General features: G+C 39.2%; 1 protein-coding gene across 1 annotated transcript; it reads right to left on the bottom strand.

The window, feature by feature from the left end:
• Nucleotides 1–917: 917 nt before the first annotated feature.
• prlra (prolactin receptor a) lies at nucleotides 918–19064 on the bottom strand. Its single transcript, XM_074618018.1, has 9 exons — nucleotides 18976–19064; nucleotides 8299–8389; nucleotides 7683–7815; nucleotides 6044–6213; nucleotides 3973–4139; nucleotides 3576–3717; nucleotides 2962–3058; nucleotides 2637–2706; nucleotides 918–2543 (listed from the first exon to the last, which is right to left on the bottom strand). Exons 2-9 carry the CDS (start codon nucleotides 8366–8368, stop codon nucleotides 1500–1502), a joined length of 1893 nt encoding a protein of 630 aa, XP_074474119.1. The 5' UTR covers nucleotides 8369–8389; nucleotides 18976–19064; the 3' UTR covers nucleotides 918–1499.
• Between the last annotated feature and the right edge of the window lie 1010 nt (nucleotides 19065–20074).

Raw genomic sequence — 20074 nt, 5'->3', positions numbered from 1 at the left:
CCTTACATGTGTAAACAAAGTGTCATTTAGGTAAATATTTTTTATTCATGGAATTTTTTATTTTTTTTCGTCTAAATAACTTCCATGTAACGTGTCCCAGCGACTCAAATTGAATACCAAAATATATCACAACACTGGACACACATTAATATGAATAAATATTAATAACAAATTAGAATTATGTAAGGCTCAATAAGGAAGCTGGTTAATAATTAATAATTGATTTATGGAAAAGGGGTGGGATTAAATAAGTTTCTCACTTCTTTTCAAATATGTAAATCAAGGCATCAAGTGTTGACAATTTTTCTTACGCTTTTCATTGTATGTAAATACTACTTGTTTCTGACTGTCCACTTGTTGGTATGATCATTCTTTTTCTTTATTTTTTCTTTAATTTTTTTTGTATTCTACATTTTCGAAATAATTTTTGAAATGAAATGTTACTGGCTGAATATTGACCTCTTTTTGACACTTCAATTACCAACTTCTCATAATTAGCTTTCAATGCTATTTGTGAGAATGAATGAATATGGCACTGGGAGTTATTCAAAAACAAAATCATGCATTTTTCATTAAAAATAATCATATAAAATAGAAGAAGTCCTGTGTGTCCTACTTATTCGCTGGGTCACATTACAGCTGACTGTTTATAAAGCTATACATATACACGCAAAAGAGGGAAAAAAAGGGTAAAACGCAGGAATTTACCACTGTAAACAGCAGAGACTAAGTCACTTAAGATTAATGTAAAGTATCATGACACTATTTGCTCATGGCCAGTTATGTTTAGCAGCTCCTCACAGCTTTTAGCTGAGAAGAAGGCGTGCATTCATGTAGGAAATTAAATCAGTTCTCCTTACTGAATAATAACTGAATAATGAATCTACAAGTACTCGAACAGAAACTGTAAAAAAATGTTTTTTATCAGAGATTATTTATTTAAAAAAGTAAAATTATATTCCCAATGTGTTTCGCTCTGACCAGCAGGGGGCGCTGCAGTACCGCATAATGTCTTGAACATGTAGTGCTCAGGGAGCAGAGAAGATACACACAAACAGAAATTGAAACAAAACAAAAACATTTTATGTTTGCGCTTTCTGAAATTTTACACAAATAATATTAACAGATGGGCTATTTACATTGCAACATCATAAATCAATATATTATATGAAAGACATTAAAAAAAGTGAATGAAACGTGCCTTTTTGAGGAAAAAAGATTCATGACATAATGATTAATCATAATGACAGCATAAGGTAACACATCATTTATACAATCAATCTTAGTCTTTATAAAGTTGAATGAATATTATTCTATAGTCTTTTGGATTCTCCAAATGTGTCACACTGCAGTGTAATGACAGAAAAGACGTCTCTTATATGAGAAGAATAAATAACTAAAGGTAACAGCAAAATATTGTCATCCAGTGTTTTGGTGTTTTTTTGCCTAAAACAGGTCTTATAATGTCCCAAAACCTGCCAGTTGGGCTTATGGGGCACCTAGCAGGTGGGCATTGTGCACATGGTGGCAGTGTCAACATAACCATTCACTGCCATGGCCGTTTTGTCCTGTACCGGCATGGCAGTGTGAATGCAGGGTGCAGGTTTCTGCGTAGCGCTAACTGTGGACGATGTGTAACAGCTGCCGTTCGTCTCCTGGTCTACACAGAGGCACCTATCTTCTCCAATCACCTCTTTCTGGAGCAGCAGCATGTTGTCACTGTCCACCCCCTTCACCTTGCTGTAGTCCTCCCCCTGAAGGGGACCTCTGATGCGGCCACAGCCCGACACGACGGGCTGGAGAAGCACCATATCCTCCTCGTTGACCCTCTGGACTTCAACGTACTCGGTGGCCCGGAGAGCGGGCGACCGCAGACCAGCGGGTGCCTGTTTGCGCCCGATGCAGGAGATGTTGGCCTCGCTGTGGGCCTGGAGTTGCCGGCGCACCTGCGTCTCGGGATGGAGCAGGTGAGGTTGCTTGTTGCTCAAGCAGAAGTCCCAGTAGCTCGGTCCGAGAGCCTCCTTGGTACCGTGGTTAGGTTGAGTGAGGTAGGAGGACGTGGAGAGGGAATGCTGTTTGGCCATCTCAAGTGAGCTCCGTTGATCCAGAGGGCTTGAGCTGTACTGGGGCAGAGGAGAAAACACAGAGGGCCAGGTCTTCACCCTCCCACTGGACATGTCAGGGCTAACCATGTCTCCGTGAGCATAGGTCAACGCATCCTCCTCCCAGCCCTTCTGGCGCCTCTGTCCCTCCGTCAGCAACTCCCGGTCCGTTTGCCTCTCTTTTTCTTTCGCCTCCCCGCACTTATCCATCAGCAGAGTGTGGCTGTCGCAGCTGCCCCGGCCAGAGTCGCTGTCGGACGTGGAGCTCTCAGATTTGAGGCAGCCGTCATGTATATCCTTGCTTTCCTCCAGCATCAGCTCCTGCTCCTCGGGGACATGCACCTCTAAGTACTCCACCAGCAAGTCCTCGTAGTTAGAAGATGTGGTCGGAGGGAAACCAGGCACCACCAGGGCACTGAAGACCTCGTCGGAATTGCCATTCTACACACAAAGAGGACAATTCGGTTACAGTACAGTAGTTACAGTAGAGTTATTGTATAAATGAAAACATTGTTCCATGTGTTGCTGCTTTACCTTGAGAAGCTGCTTATCAAATCCTTTAATTTTAGGACCAGGGACTGGTGGCAGAATACAGTGCTTCAGACTTCACACATGGAGAAAAAAAAGACATCAGTGTCAAGGACTTGTGAGCAGCAGATGAAAATCAACAAATATGAGATAATAAAAATCTTGCTGTGTAAGTTTTTCATTATCTTGCAATAACAAAATGATCATTTAGTTTCCATTAATATGCAAATAACAACAATAAGAAGAAAAAGGTTAAATAATGAGGTTTCGATCCTACTTTAATCCTACTTTAAAAACACATTGCATCAGGAATTCATGGTCATTGTTTTACCTGTGGCTGTTCATGTGTAGCAACCATGTGAGGATGAGGAAGATGAAGGCAGAAAAGACCGTGATGAGGATCCACACCGACTTCTCTCGATGGAAATCTGTAAAACACAACACAACAACGTCAGTGTCGTATTGACTAGTTCTTCCTATAGTGATTAACATTAAAGGATATTAGACTGGATTTTGTATTATGTGTCTGTTGTCCCTTGTCTGTTTGTAACATGTTATATTTTTAATTGCCTTTGTCTGTTTGTGACATGCTTTATTTTATAATGTTTGTAACATTGTAATGGCGTGCTATCTTGGCCAGGTCTCCCTCGAAAATGAGATTTTAATCTCAAGGAACTTCCTGGTTAAATAAATAAATAAATACAAATAATGCACAATCACATAATCATCATGCTTTCATCCCATTACCATTAATCAAAGCAATATCTCACATTTTGGGAAATACGGAGAGCGGTATTGATCTTCTCATCTGACTCTCGGCAAGAAAGCGAGCAAGTGCATTTCCCAAAAAAACTTGCACTATTCCTTTAATAAATGCATTATATCTTATTAAAGAGTGTGTATACTGTGTAGAGTACTGTACAGAGTCGTCGGTAGATTTCTTACAGTCGGGAACTTTGATATAGGAAGTGGAGCTCCATTCACTCCAAAAGCCGTGATCGGGTTTACAGCGCACCTCAACCAGGTATTTACCACCTGACCGCAGGCTGAAAACGTTGAACATCTTCTGCTGGCCTGCAAGGTGTATCTGGAAATACAACACACACACAGTTGACACAACGTGAGCAATTATGCACAGTCAAGCCAGTCCTTCAAATTGTCAAAATATAGATTCAAATTACAGTTAAAAAATAAGAATTAACCCAAGATGCATCAGTGGCCCTTTGATTTAAGCTTGATTTGGATTTTTCCGACATATAGCGTCTACACTCGGGACTAGTTCACTAACTTTAGTTTGAACATTTTAACCAGCGGTCCACTCCCTGGACAACAAGTTACGTACCTCCCAGTCAGTTTCCTCCTCCAACTTGACGCGGAGCTCGTAGATGAGAGTGATCCAACCGGAACGTGTGTCAGAATTATGTGGCGGTTCCCATGACACCCGGAGGAAAGGCCAGCCCTTGTCCTCCATCACGGTCACCGTTACCTTCTCTGGAGGATTAGGCTTGACTGGAGAGGGAGGGAAAGAGAAAATGTGAATGACAGAGGATGTGTTGAGAGGGAGGAAGAGAATTTAAGGGGATAATAATGTTCATAAGACAATAGGAGCTGTGACTGTGTGAGTTTCCAGTGAGTGTGTCCATGTCTCTTCCTCTATGTAATAGTAAACCAATGCACACCTCCAGCAGATGAACGCGGTCGTATCAGGAGTGACTTTCCAAACATTTGTGTGTGGCGACGTGGTTGAGATACATATTAATGTTTAGGCTTTGAGTTATCTTCTTGAAGACCATGACATAAGACAAAGCAAGCTAAGGACTGATAACCAAACTATTAGAGAGGAAGAGGAGCACTTTCAGATAAGCAGCCTCAAGGGCGAGGAGGATACTTTAGGTCTTTTAATTCTCCCTTTTGGATATTTCATGAACAAAACAACATGATTTTGTATTCAGCAACATGGCACGATGGGACTAATTCCACACCTCATACAATATTTATATTTTGTTACATAATATGAAGTAGATCTGCCCAGTATTTTTGTTTAGACAAAACAAAACTTCCCTACTCTGTCTGTGGCTTTCATCCCCAAGCCCCATTTGCTCCTACTTTTAAAATGGGTCACAAAGATAATTACTTTTTTTTTTTTTTTTTTAAAAAGGGGGCTAAGTAATTTCCTAAAATAGCGGGCCACTGTAGGTTTAAAGTACATCGCTCAAAGAGGAGAAAATAGTGCAGTTGTCGGGGACTATTTTCAGCCATGGATTAATACGTATTTGGTACTCTGGTGAGTATTTTCGTCAGCAGAACGGTGTGCGTGGGATTGACTCAAAATAAACGACATAAGCAACATGTCGGTGTAACAGTGTGGCACTTTTATGTGTTTTTAACATAGACTGTATATAACAAGTGGACGTAATCACAGGTGAAGTCACCCATTTTTTGACATTTTCGACATAATTTACTAAATGAACATCATGCTGTATCGAAGAAGACTTGAAACTAGCGATTGAGACCATAAACTCATGTTTACAATGTTTACTGAGGTAATAAAGTGAGAAGTAGGCTCATTTTCTCATAGACTTCTATACAATCGGACTTCTTTTTGCAACCAGAGTTGCCCCCTGCTGGTTATTAGAGAGAATGCAAGTTTAAGGAATTTCAACATTGGCTTCACTTTTTTAGACCCAGAGGTTGCCCACTGGTTTTTAAATAAGGGATAATGTACAGCGAGCCGGTCATTGTTGGTCTCTCTCATCACCCTGAAGGGGATTCTTTCACAACAATGACCCTCTAGTTGTACATTATCCCGCTTATTACACAACTACTTACTGAAGAAATCGATATTTGGAAAAAAACGGTCCGCCAGAGTCCGACATCAGAGCTGCGCCCATAGCAACAGTCTGTTATACATAGCAACGATCCGTCATAGAGAAATTATAGACCACAGAATACAGTGATTGACCAATCAGAATCGAGTATTCAACACAGTCGTGTAATAATAGCTTTTGAACAACAATGGAGGCCTGTGGCACAGAGCAATAAGCTACATTAGAATTGGGATAGCAATATTTGTTTGTAGGATCAGTTCACTCCATGGTTTGAATATAAAATATCAACAGAGATATCCTTTAATTTTTGATAAACTTGGTTTGATCATGTTCAACATTTATTCAGCAGGCTGACAAAACAATTTCACAGCTTTAAAATGGTGACCTTCAGTGTGCAGTTACAGCTGGAGGGAGGGTTAGTACACTCAGAGAGCATTAGCCCCGTGTAACCCAGTGTGCCACTGAGCAGCTGTGTGAGTGTGCAATAAATACACTTTTTTTAATCCTCAAGGGGAAATTGTGCCTCGAACATCACAAGAACAAATACAACCCCCCACCCAAAAAATAAAGCACACATTTCCTCACCAATATATACCACATCTATGTCCACGGGGTCAGAGAAGGCGCTGCCCAGCGCGTTGGTGGCCACCACGGTGATGTTGTAGTTGACCCAGATGGACGTGTCGTTCTTGTTAAAGAAGCAGGAGTTCTCTCCGGCTGTGTGGTAGTCGGGACACTCGTACACCATCTCTGAGCTGCAAGAAAGGCAGGGGAACAGCATGTCATCCCATTCCTAACAGCATGCATTCTTCATGTAGCACTGCTTGAAACTGTGTGTGTGTGTGTGTGTGTGTGTGTGTGTGTGTGTGTGTGTGTGTGTGTGTGTGTGTGTGTGTGTGTGTGTGTGTGTGTGTGTGTGTGTGGGACAAGATGAGACAGACAGGAAGAGAGGGTGATGCAATATAAATGGGGGGCCATGTTTTTGTTTTCTGTTCTCGTTTTATGCTGTCCTATTACACCTGCTCCTCATGTCTCATTGGGTTCAATCTAGAGCTGCAACGATTAATTGATTAGTTGTCAACTATTAAATTAATCGCCAACTATTTTGATAATCGATTAATCGGTTTGAGTAATTTTTTAAGAAAAAAAAGTCACAATTTTCTGATCCCAGTTTCTTAAATGTGAATATTTTCTGGTTTTTTTCCTCCTCTATGACGGTAAACTGAATATCTTTGAGTTCATATTTGTTCTCACTGTTATCTACCGAAGATGTTCCTCCGCAGTGTTTTGGTTTATATAAAAAAAAAAAAATAATTAATGTGATCTTAAGTAAAGAGGTAAAAATGAAACACCAAAGTATGGTTTTCATTTTGTACTACCTTGTCATTTGCAAGTGCCTTCATCATGTCAAGTGTTGATTGTAAAAATAAATGTTATTCTAAATGTAAGTAGGGCTGCAACTAACAATTAGTTTCACTGTTGATTAATCTGTCAATTATTTTCTTGATTAATCGATTAGTTGTTTGGTCTATAAAATGTCAATCAGTGTTTCCCACAGCCCAAGATGACGTCTTCAAATGTCTTGTTTTGTCCACAACTCAAAGATATTCAGTTTACTGTCATAGAGGAGTAAAGAAACCAGAGAAATATTCACATTTAAGAAGCTGGATTCAGAGAATTTTTAATTTTTAATTATTTTTAAATAATGACTCAAACCGATTATCAAAATAGTTAGCGATTAATTTAATAGTTGACAATTAATCTGTTAATCGTTGCAGCTCTAAAAAATAATCGTTAGCTGCGGCCCTAGTTCCACCTTTTTCAGCTCACTGTCAGAAGCTCCTACACAACCGTTTTCAAGAGAACATGGAAAATGACTCAGCTGATGTGTGGTGTAGGAGCACTCGGCCTCCGCCACAGAATCCCAGTAGACTTGTGTGCTTTAATTAACACAACTGTGAGTGTCTATGTTTAGAAAGCCGGGGGAATAGTGTTTACCGCTATCGCTATACTGACGTTAAGCTCTATTATTCTTCTATGCTGATGTAACGTCCCCATTTTTGCTGACTTACGCTTCAGAGCCCGTCAGACCAGCTGCTGCATCCAACATTAGACTCTCTTGATGAGGAACATTCCATCTTTGTCACTTTTTCAGTTTCTCACTGTGCGCACCAATCAGAATGAAACAAAAATGAAGTCACTTCTGAAACTGGAAGCCACTCACCTCTCTTTGCGGTAGTACAGAGCGTGGGTAGTGGACAGCCCCCCATCAGAGCCGGGCTCCCACCAGCAGGTGAAGGTCTCTTTTTCAGGAGAACGACATCTGGTCAGCGCAGGCTTCCCTGGCGGGCTGTAGACTAAAGACAGACAGGATAATACTAGATTACATACTAAACAATGTGTATTATGTAACAAAAAAATAGAGAACGAACAGATGTGAATTGAGAATGATGTGTAATATATCACAAAAGTGAAGTGTAAATACAAAATACATATATGGAAATACGATTGATTGGATTATATTCACCAGAAGTATAAAACATTACATGTCCCTTATAAATTAAAAAGAAAATACCACTAACTTGTGAGGGAAATGTTTAATTAATAAATAATTCCTGACAATGACTGATATATTTGACTTCAGGACATCTCTGACTACCTACTGTACATGCTGAAAATCTGTATTAATTTAAATATTGTCCAAAGTAAAAGTGTATGATTCAACTTTTTCCCATGGTCTAGTATTAAAAAAGTTAACAAAAATCGCAATAAATTGTAATATAGAATCGCAATACTTAAAAATCTCAATTTTTCAAGTCTGGCTACATCCAAACACTCACGTTTTCCCTTTGCATGAGCCGCGAAGAACACCAGCAACAACAGCAGGATGACTTCCACGACGTTCCTCATCTTGGCACAACAGAGCCTTGGCTGTTGGATGGAGAAAAAAAGAAATAAACAAAGACAGGTGAGTATGAGGGAACTGTCTGATCAGTTGACAAATCATGTGATCCACAATGTTTGCTGTCCGCCACAAAAGCAAAAGAACAGCACGTCTTGTATTGAGTCACAACACGCTTGCATAACAAAGCAAAACTGCCTGTTTTCTTATTGTCATGCACCCTGCCTGAGAAGGAAAGTCATACGTGCAATACTACAATTCATTTAAGGGGAGACACCCCAGGTGAATAGGGTAAAACATTTCAACTAATAGATATCACCATGAAACTTCCCTAGCTGATTACTTATATTAAGACAAATATTTTTTGTATTACACGTTTTCTGAAAATGTATGTTTAAATATGCAAAATAAGGCATTATCTTATCAAATATGTGCTAATTTGCATACATTTCCGGAACAGAAATCTGAACGTCAGATAAAGCAAGATTCAAAATTCTTGCTTCATTTTGTTGACATATTGGAGTCAAATGTTTTACAAATAGGATTTTTTTTGGGGTTATCTCTTGTTATCACTCTATGAATCAGTAAATATTGTCAACAGCCATTAAAAGAAGACCATTATCGCCATGTTTTTAGGAATAAAATTTCCTATAAAATCAGGCTATGAATGATATACTGTATGAACAAACCCCTCTGTAAAAACCCTTCAGAATATAGATAGGAATGAAATTGGAATGTTTAGTGTATGTAAGTGCTACTGAAGTGGAGATTTCTGGCTCAGAGTATGAGAAAAAACTCAATTTGAGAAAGCGGCCTTTAAAGATATGTATTGTAAAATTCACTACAATTCACCTAATGCTCGCATTGGGTGAATTTAGGAGAAATCTACAGATGCATATAGACAAAGTAGTAAAATATATGCTTCTTATTTCCACTAGACTGAAAGAAGACATGATATGGAAGCAAAATAGCCCAAAATCTCACAAATTGATGTGCATGAAAAAACAATGTTTTTGCCTGTAGTGTCTGGCCTTAAAGCCCCTGAAGACATCATTAGGAGGAGATGACGTAGCAGGATGTCATCCAGAATACTAGAAACATTACTGCTGAGATCATTTACGCTTAGAAAACAGTTCAGCTGTGATACAGAATATGATTAAAAATGCAATTTGTTTGACACCATTACTGAATCCTGTCATTCAACGTAATCTACAGAACATCCACGCTTTAAACCGACCAGATAATTATATTAAAATGACTTCACAGCAGTAAACGTGATGAACTGAAGGAAAATCTTGTACAGAGAATGTCTGCGGGTTTCTCTAAGGATTACAAAAAACATCATCTCTGTTTCTGTCTACCTCTACCAGCTGGCACATGCAGCGTGACTGATTGCGTAATCCGAGTTCAGGCTTTTGCCTCATCGACAGAGCGGGAGGCTGGTTTGCCTCGCATGACTTGGAAATCTGCGATTCCCTCGCTAGCCATGTGCAGATGTTTGAGTTATTACTGAAGCCATGGGGCGGGCAGGGCGGGAGGGAGATATATGGGAGAGCTGATGCTGCATTAGTGAAACCTGAAAGTTGGTAGAAAGCACTTCATCCCTCACATGCTCTCTATCCTTCTTGACATATTGAATTGTCTTGCTCTACTCCATCAAGGCCAGGAAAAAGCTAAAGCCTTCCCACACCCAGTCTATCAGATATGAACCCCATTTTTTTATTAGGGCTGCAATTAACGATTATTTTCATTGTTGATTATTTTGTCGATTAATCGATTTAGTTGTTTCGTCTTAAAAATGCTGGTAAATATTCAGTTTTACTGTCATGGTAAAGAAACCAGAAAATATTCACATTTGAAGGAGCAGTGTGTAGGATCTGGTGGTATCTAGCGTTGAGGTTGCAGATAGCAACCAACTGAAGCTTCTCCCGTGTGCAAAGCGTTTGTAGGCGAACTACGGTGGCCGACACGAAAACGAGAATGGCCCTCTCCAGAGCCTGTTGTTGTAAGAGGAGAGTGCGTAGAGTGTGTGTGTATGTGTACGTGGGAAGTGAGTGATGAAGCAAGAGAGAGAGAGAGCGGTGGCGGTGACGGGAGCGAGTAACGTTATCGACTCCAGCCCAAGCAGGAAACAGTTTTTGGTTTGTCTGTTCTGGGCTACTGTTGAAACATGGCAGTGTGTTTTTGGCGATTCTTTTTATCAGGTGATTATACAATAGATCCCCCTAAATGTTACACACTGGTCCTTTACGAAGCTGGAATCAAAGAATTTTGACTTTTATTTCTTAAAATGACTCAAACTGATTAATTGATTATCAAGATAGCTGGCGATTAATTTAATAGTTGACAAATAATCGGTTACTCGTTGCAGCTCTACTGTCTACAATATATCTGTTTGTTTCTGTGTTGTATTGTGACTATGAAAAAAAATCTCCCAAAACAAAAGAAATATCTAATCTAATCTCAGAATAGTCAGTTTCAAAATTAAATAAAGTTTAGTTTATATATATATTATTATATGCAAATGACAAGAAAAACAGATGCTGCATAACATTTTTACCTGGCTCTTATTGTTGCTAATTTTGCTCTCAAAGTGTACCAGATTGAATCATTTAACTTTTAAAATGTAGGGTGTAGGGTAAATAGTCCTGGATTTTTTCTTATATTGCAGTATATATAAATATATAGCAGAAAAAAATATTGCAATGTTTTTCCATCGAACATCATGCAGCCCTAATTTTTACATCAGCAGGAATGTAGCACAGCATGGAAGTGAAAACAGTGCTCAGTTTATTTTAATGTGAAAGTGCAATACAAATATGTTGTCGCTAAAATCAATTAATTATCGGGATTATCATTTTGGCCATAATCGTGCAGCCCTAATTAACAGTACAGTACAGTACATTACCGTAGCTTTGCAGGCAGCTTGTTCTAAGACCATTTACACCTCCTTAATATCATAAAGACTTTGGGCAAGTTACCAACTCTTCTTTATGGTGCCTTAATTTCAATAACGTCACCATGATCTGATAATTGGCATTAAGGTCAAGGCAGTGGATTAGCCTCCTGCTGCATATAGCCCTCTTACGTAACCAGTAGCCCAAACTGAATAAGCTGCTAAGCTGACAGAGCGCTGGCCAACAGCGAGATGCTCCTCCCTCACAGATAATAATGCTCTGGACTTTTCTCATTCTCACCTCAGGGTGCACCTTGTCTTATACTGTATATCCGGCCTCTGCATTTATGATCATCACAGGCAGCCAAAGCTTCAGTATATAGACATAAACAGTCTATCAGGAACTCCTCAGTGAATTCACACACAGTAGATCAGCGGGTTTGGCACGATAAAAATTAGTTTTTTGTTGATGTAACAATTCCTCGAGCGACACTTACTAATAGGGCTGCAACTAACGATTCATTTTTATTGTCGATTAATCTGTTGATTATTTTCTCGATTAATCGATTACTTGTTTGGTCTATGAAATATCAGAAAATGAAAAATGTCAATCAGTGTTTCCCAAAGCCCAAGATGACATATTCAAATGTCTTGTTTTGTCCAAAGAGGAGCAAAGAAACCAGAAAATATTTACATTTAAGAAGATGGAATTGGAGAATTTTGACTCTTTTTTCTTAAAAAAAGAAAAGAAAAATTAAATGAAAAAAAATAACCGATTAATCGATTATCAAAATAGTTGGCGATTCATTTAATTTAGTTGACAAATGTTGCAGCTCGACTTACTAATCCGTCCTCTTATCAGAAAATACAGATAGTGTACAATACAATTTGTAAAGTTGGCCGTGAATTGAAGGAATATGTCAAAACAGATACCAGGAATCACACACAGTGCTTTCATATCAGAACCTGTACTCCTGCTCACACCAAGCAGACTCAATACTTCCCGGTACAGTAAAAACAAAACAAAAGGAAACCGGTTTGATCATCAACACCTTTCTAGGAACTTTATTTTGTTATGGGGGCATTAGAGAGCAACAGAGAACAAGACATAAAACTTGAAGTTGCTGAGTAAATTCCAAGGACATGAACACTTGATTTTAATGACCCCATGGCTTTTGAGCTACAGTCAACCTCATGACAAACTCTTACGCTGGGGCCACACAGCGCGCATCATGCTCGCGTGACGGCAGCGTCACGTCGTGGCCGCGTCATGCCCACCTAGGGTGTTCACACTAGACGCCAGTTACCCACGTCTCGGGAGCGTCCCGGAGCTACCTGTCAGCTGTGTTTTTGCTGTTGCTGACAGCCCTTTCTTTCTACATAGAGTTTGCATTTAATGGCCATTTAACTTCATAATAAATGTGATTTATATTTATTTAAGACAAAAAAGGGTAAGAACTGTGTGGTAATTTGTAAATATTATTAAAAACAAGCAAATAAATTCATACATAAATATTAATATATAGCCCATATAAATCCCTCTTTTCTGTCAGTGAAGAGGGATTTATATATATACAATGAGGAGGGATTTCTATGGGCTATATATATATATATATATATATATATATATATATATAAATCCCTCTTCATTGACAGTGAAGAGGGATTTCTGTGGGCTATATATTAATACAAAAAAATAAATAAATACATTAGTAGTAAGAGAGAGCCTACAGCAATCCCTCTTCACTTTGACTGGCACAGTTTTAAACAACATTTCCAGGGGGTTTCGGGTTCCTGTTCTACAGCATTCCAGGTTGCGGCTTTTATCGAAAACGACTTAATTTACATCTGGGGCGGGACAGCAATTTACATTATAAATGCTGATGTTCCGACATCTCAGGCAACTTGGAGCTTTTCACCACCTTGTTGCTGAACTGCGCCTTGATGGAGAAAAACACCTGAAGTATTTCAGAATGATAAATATAAGTAAAGTGTTTTTTTTATTATTATTATAAAACAAAGCAAAATAAACAGTTTCGTTATTTGTTAACCTTCAGAAAACGAAAATTATTATTAAATATCTTTAAAAAAATTAAATAACACCTCTAAAAGAAAGAACAATAAAGTTACGTGGTGTTTGTTGAGAGAGAGAGAGAGAGAGAGAGAGAGAGAGAGAGAGAGAGAGAGAGAGAGAGAGAGAGAGAGAGAGAGAGAGAGAGAGAGAGAGAGAGAGAGAGAGAGAGAGAGCGAGAGAGAGCGAGAGAGAGAGCGCATCGGAAAAGTACTGCCAACTATCACCTGATGTTCTTATAACCTATTAACCCAGTCTATTATATGTATAGCATATGTAGGGTTTCTGCTATGACTACTACAGTGTTTACATAATTAAAAGCCTGTACTATATTAACTTGATGGAAAGCTGCAAGCAGACAACTGCTTTATTTAGAGTATTTCAGAATAAAAGCATTGTGTTAATGAATGAATGATTCTGTGCACTAAAAAGGCTAGAGGACTTTTATTTTGAAATCTAGATAGGAAGTGTAAAATATTGATGGTCAGTGACATATTCTACAGATGTCTAGACATGGAAACTGTAGTAATCTTGCTCATATACTGTCAATAGATCACCTTCACTGTCTGTTGCTGCTGGGAGACGCAGCCGAGAGGTAAGCGGCAAGCGTGAAAAATAGGCGAGCCTTCTATTCTATAAAATAGACGCACGTCAGACGTGCGTCTGACGCCCGTCTGACGTGCGTCTCATGCGGGCAGTGTGTCCACTCTAACCTGTTAACATGGACGCCGAAATAAAAAACAACACGCGACGTTGCCGTCACGCGAGCATGATGCGCGCTGTGTGGCTCGGGCTTTAGTCATACTACTGGTGGATAGTAGGGCTGCACGATTAATCGAATATTAATCGCGATCATGATTTGGGCTTCCAACAGTTAAATGAACATGATCGCCTCATAGAAAACGCTGCTGCATATAAAAATCAAGCACTTCCTAGACTAACAGCCAGCCACCAGCCGGCGATTGAGATGTTTCGGCTTCACTTTTGGGAATAAAGAGCGCATACAATTGTTGATCAAGCCTTAATCTTAATGTTGCTAATTTTGCTCTCAAAGTGCACCAGATTGATGCATTTAACTTTAAAATGTAGCTAGCAAAGGGATAGGGTGAACATTCCTGTATTTTTTCATATTGCAGAAAAAAAACAATATTACAATGTCAGTTTTTTCCCAACATCCTGCAGCCCTAATTTGTACATTAAGCAGGAATGTAGCACAGTATGGAAGTGAAAGCAAAGCTCTGTTTATTTTAATTTGAAAGTGCAATAAAAATATGTTGTCGCTAAAATCAATGAATATTCAAGATAAATAATCGTGATTGTCATTTTGGCCATAACGGTGCAGCCCTAGTGGATAGTGTCGACTGTCTGGCGCAAGCAAGGAGTAGAAGTATGATAACAATATATCAGTCAATATATTCAGGTATAGTTCTCTGACATTCATAAATCTCCAACTTTTGCTTCGTTAAATACAATTTCACACCCCATAAACCTGCCCGTTCTCATTCCCAGGGCGTCAAATACCGACGCATGAGACATCCTTTAGCAGCGGTATGAGACGCACCGAGCTCTCCATTAACTACAATGTAAACCCATCCATGGCAACCGTAAACGCACAGGGAAAGTGTGGTGGTAACGTAGTTTAAAGAGCGAAAAGACCCACGGGGTAGGCGAGAGGGGAGGTGGAGGGGTCCAACAAACACAGGGCTTTCCTCCAGGAGACCGCTGTTCACGTCCCGTGCGTTAAGTTTTACTTTCACTATACAATCAGCTGTTCGTTCATGTCCCGTGTTCACGACGTCAAGTCCCATTTTCATTGTAAAAACATAGTCATTTTAAGCCCAACCATGTTGCTTTTTCCTAAACCTAACTATAGTGTTTTTGTTGCCTGAACCTAAGTAAGTGTTTTTGTTTGAATTCACAACGTTAAGCTTGTATTTAGTGCGACAAAGAAAGTGACGCCGAGAGGTCTGACAAAGCATAAGTATGTGACAAGTTGGAAAGAGAATGTGTTGCATAGACATGGTTGATATCTTTAAGACATCTTTACTGTGTCTGTCTACCATTTATAAATAGTTACACGCTATTTTTTTATCAGGTTTATAAAACTGTTCTCATTCCTTTAAGGGACATTGTAACTGATAATAATAGAAATCATAATAATAAAAAATAACAGTGTATACCGTGATATTTTTCGAGTCGGTTATCGTACCGTGAAAATCTCATACAGTTACAACTATAACATGTAGGCAGTGCACATGTATGGTGGCACTTACTTACACACAAACAGCCATGTGCATGTTTCTGCATTCATGATTGAAGCTGCAGTTGGTAGAAGTGGAGCAAACATGATTATATTTTTATAAAACAGCAGTGCATGAGACCGGTAATCTGAAAAAAATCATGTGCCCCTGTGTCCTCCGGTGCTCCTAATGGCATCTACAAGATTTCACAGACCGGTGGAAAACAACCAATCAGAGCTGATCTGGAGTCTGCCGTCCAGCTTCCGTCTATGAGCCGGCTGTCAATCACTCGTGAACTCCGATCAAACAGTCAAACTAGGCAGCGATGATCAAATATGAATCAATATTCTGTTACATTAATGCCTATTTCTCGCTTTCAGAAACATCTTGTAGTGTACTGATTAGCTCTAAAATGAGAACGTTTGTGACCCGGCAGCCATGCTGAGATCAGTTGAGGAAATAACAAAGCACCGCCCCCAAAGCCAGAGCACAGCCAATAGGAACGTTCAATTGGAACGCTCTTTCTCTGAAATGACCTGTGATTGGTCAAAGTCTCCCGTCACGGGTTTGATTTTTTAAAGCCTGAAAACAGAGCCATGAGGAGGTGCAAAAGTCTAATTTTCTCTCAGATCACTGGAATTACAATATGCTGAGAGGTTATTATGGAATTTTTGCCCAATGATGCCAAAAACGTGTTGCCTACTGAAGCTTTAAACTGAGCCACCTGAGTACAATTATGTCAACTACATATAAAAAAACACAAATCATGTGTCGCCTATTACAGCACTGTTCCAGCTGCAGTAACGGCAACACTTCATTGTTGATGTGAACGTGTAACTTCGAGGATATCAGACAACACAACTTTCACTGCCTGCAGCAATAACGATCCCACTGATATTCGGTCGTATTGCAGTTCAGAAACAGGTTAGTGAGATTAAGGAAACAACTAGTAGGACATCTGTGTTTATAGTGGGCCACTACTACGCGCCTGGTGCATGTTGTTAAAGGTGAAATAATTGAACATGGGATTTCTCCCGACACATCTGGGGTGTGAAGGATAGATTTGTTGTAGGTGGCTCTGCCAGGAATTAATTGCAGCTGCAGGCATGTGCTGCTCACATCCATCTGGCTTGTACTTAATGGAAACACTGAGTGAGATAGCCGGGCTGTGTGTGTGACCCTTCTGGGCGGATATACAGGTCCCCCAGGGTAAGAAGCAATAGGTTTAAATTTTGCACTGTATATTGGCAAGAATCTGGCGATACGATGTGTATCATGATACAGGGGTTACGATTCAATATATTGCGATACTGTAAGTAAGGCGATATATTGTGATTTTGTTATCTAATTTTAGGAAAACTGGGATCTGTTTTTACATTTATCACAGTCACTGTAACATCCAACATCATAGCAGTACATTGAGAGGGCAGATACACCGAGAGGTTGCATCTCTTTGCAAATGAAATAAAGTATAGACAGAGTTCATCTTTGCATGTAAACTATTAATTAAAAATCGACAGTGTTTTTTTGAGAATCGATACAGTATCACAAAACATAATATATCGCGATATTCCATTTTTTTCAATATTTTCTTACACCCGTAGTACCTTGACTTGACTGCTATGCTCAGCAGCACTTTATCACGGCTACTATTTCAATGGTTTGACACTTTAACGGGCAAATACATCTCTTTTTACTTTTGTTGTAACTGTTGTGATTAACGTCCCATGTCCTCTTGTATGTTGTGTTTTTGCCGTCTACCATAAACCAAATTTCCCCTCGAGGGACAATAAAGACGAACTGCCATACAAAAGAAAAGTATACTCATAAGATTGTGAAGAGAATTTATTATTATCATGAGCCACCGTTTTTGTCAATTACCGCGTGTCACAGCAACAGCACCAACCACTACATTAAAATAAAGTCAATGAAGCTTGCAGGTTCTATTCCAGCCAATGCTAACAAAGATAGGATATATGTGTCATATGATATGATATGGACAAGGCCTCACCTGTACAGAGGATACTCATATTACAGTAAACTTTCTCTTTTATCAAATGTTGTTGTGTGCGTTTTCAGCGTCTAACAAAAGGTCAAAGTCAGCACGACCTTTCTGATCTGGTGAATCAAACTCACTTTATCCTTTAAATGTGAATAATTCATTCTAATTCGTGAGCAAAACAAAGGCACAAGCAATGCACTGCTTTAAAGGCAGTCCTAGATGGATTTTATGCTGTGTGACCTGATAATTACAGCTGCAGCTAGCAGGCGACATCGACTATATAAAGCCCTGGTGCAGGACTAAACAGTGGAAAGAGTCAGTAAGCTGCAGGCACCTCAAATTGTAATCCAGTATTGAGTTGATCAGCTTAGTGTTATAATGGCCAATGGACCCTTTCAACTCTGCAGAGCAGGACCAGATCATGACCCTGGAAATCCCATTAACACTGCTGACACCCCAGCATCATCCTCCCACGCTGAAGGAAATAACCAACCAGCCAATCAATCAGCTGTCAACCAGGGAATATCTTCATCCAGAGTATAGGGCTCCACCAAAGAAATTCTAAGTCAAATGAAACTCTCATCAATCAATATTCTGTTACTGTAATGCCTTATTTCTCTCCTCAAATGTTTTCAGAAACATCTTGTAGTGTACTGTTTAGCTGTAAAATTAGAAACTTTGTGACCCCGGCAGCCATGTTGAGGAAATACCAAGCACCGCCCACCATCAGCCGGAGCACAGCCCATAGGAACGCTCTCTCTCTCTCTCTGAAATGATTTGTGATTGGTCAAAGTCTCCCGTCAGCAAGATTTTCTAATGCCTGAAAACAGAGCCATGAGGAGGTGCAGAAGTCTAGTTTTCTCTCAGAACACTTGAATTACAATTATGGGATTTTTTTTGCCCAAATAATGCCAAAAAATGTACTGAAGCTTTAAGAAAACATATTTGATTGGGACACATCCCCGCAAAAAAAAAAATCACGCTATAATATGTTTTTCAATGAAAATGAGAGTAATGATGTCAAAATGATCATTCCCTCTAATATCTCAAATCATATCAGTCAAAAATAATCACAATGAAATATTATTATTTGATATATACATATAGTATATACACACACACTCAAGCAACAGGCCAACAAATTAGGCTGCCTGCTGTTACCTGCACCCTTAAGCAGCTTGCAACAGCTAATGAGCAGATTATGACTTTGTAGCATCACGTGTAACGTTCAAAATGAGATATTAAATGCATTAAAGTGCTGTTTTTTAAGTGGTACAAACATGACCCTGATGGGGGACTGAACATGCTCCCCCACCATCAATGAGCGCAGTGAACTCTGGGTGCATCACTCCTGGTCCTGATGATACAATCTGTACTACTGACTGAGAGTTAAATGCATCTCTTACCAGCAGCTGAGACGAGTGTGTGCTCTCTCCCTCGGTGCCGTAGCCGTGGTGACTCCCAGACGAACGGATTTACAGACTTGAGCAGCAGACAAGGGCACATGCATCACCGGCAGCTCAGCACGTCCCTCCGTCCGCCAGCGAGGAGATCTCAACATCCACTGACCGAGTCTCTGTGATGCTGAAGAGGGGCGGGGCTAGATGAGCTAAACCCCGCCCCTCTCCATGTAAACCCCGCCCACTGCCTGGGGAGCACATGCTCATTGATACATATACAAAAAAGAAGACAAAACTAAATAATTACATATACATTTTGTAATGCCAGAGTTTATGTTGTTGAAAACGATTGAAAACGAAGACAAAGAGCAAATTACAGAATCATAAGGTATCAAAAAACATTCATCAACATTCAAAACATCTACAGCCAGATGTGCCTGTTTCCATGTATATACATCATATTATATTCATTTAATAATTTAAAGGTCTTAATAATTTTTTTGTTTTTACAGACAGACTCAAATACCTGGATTGGATATCGGTGACAATGGGGCCGATCTATTCAATTACATTTTATGTTTATATACTATATACATTATAGACTGGAATTTTAGTTTTGCCCAATTTGTTGCTGCATTAAAACGGTTTACACCTGAGTTGTAATTCCTGATAATTTTTAAGATTTTTCCCCCCAATCTTGTTGGTGTATGATTTATTATTTTAATAAAAAATTAATAAATTCACTAAATTAATGTTATGTTATATATCCATCCATCCATCTTCAGCCGCTTATCCGGGATATGCTATATATGTATTCATTAATTACATTTGCTTTTATTTATATCTATATTTATAGATTTATATTTATATTTACTATTTATTATTTTATTTATCTTATTTGTTTTGGGCTGGCTTATTGATAAGCCTTGTTGCATATGCACATTACTGCCTATAATTGAAAGCAACAAAAGATGGATAGCTGAAGTTTGTGAAGTTTGTTCTGATTGTTTGTGTGTTTTTCTTTTTCATGTGTTAGTGTGGTTTTAAAATGTATGCATGGTTGTATGTACATGTACTGTGCACATGTGTGTACATGTGTACATGC

This window comes from Sebastes fasciatus, chromosome 19, assembly GCF_043250625.1.
Source record: "Sebastes fasciatus isolate fSebFas1 chromosome 19, fSebFas1.pri, whole genome shotgun sequence".
NCBI lineage: Eukaryota > Metazoa > Chordata > Actinopteri > Perciformes > Sebastidae > Sebastes > Sebastes fasciatus.
The sequence above is the reverse complement of the archived record's forward strand: the minus strand, read 5'-3'. Positions and strand labels throughout refer to the sequence as shown.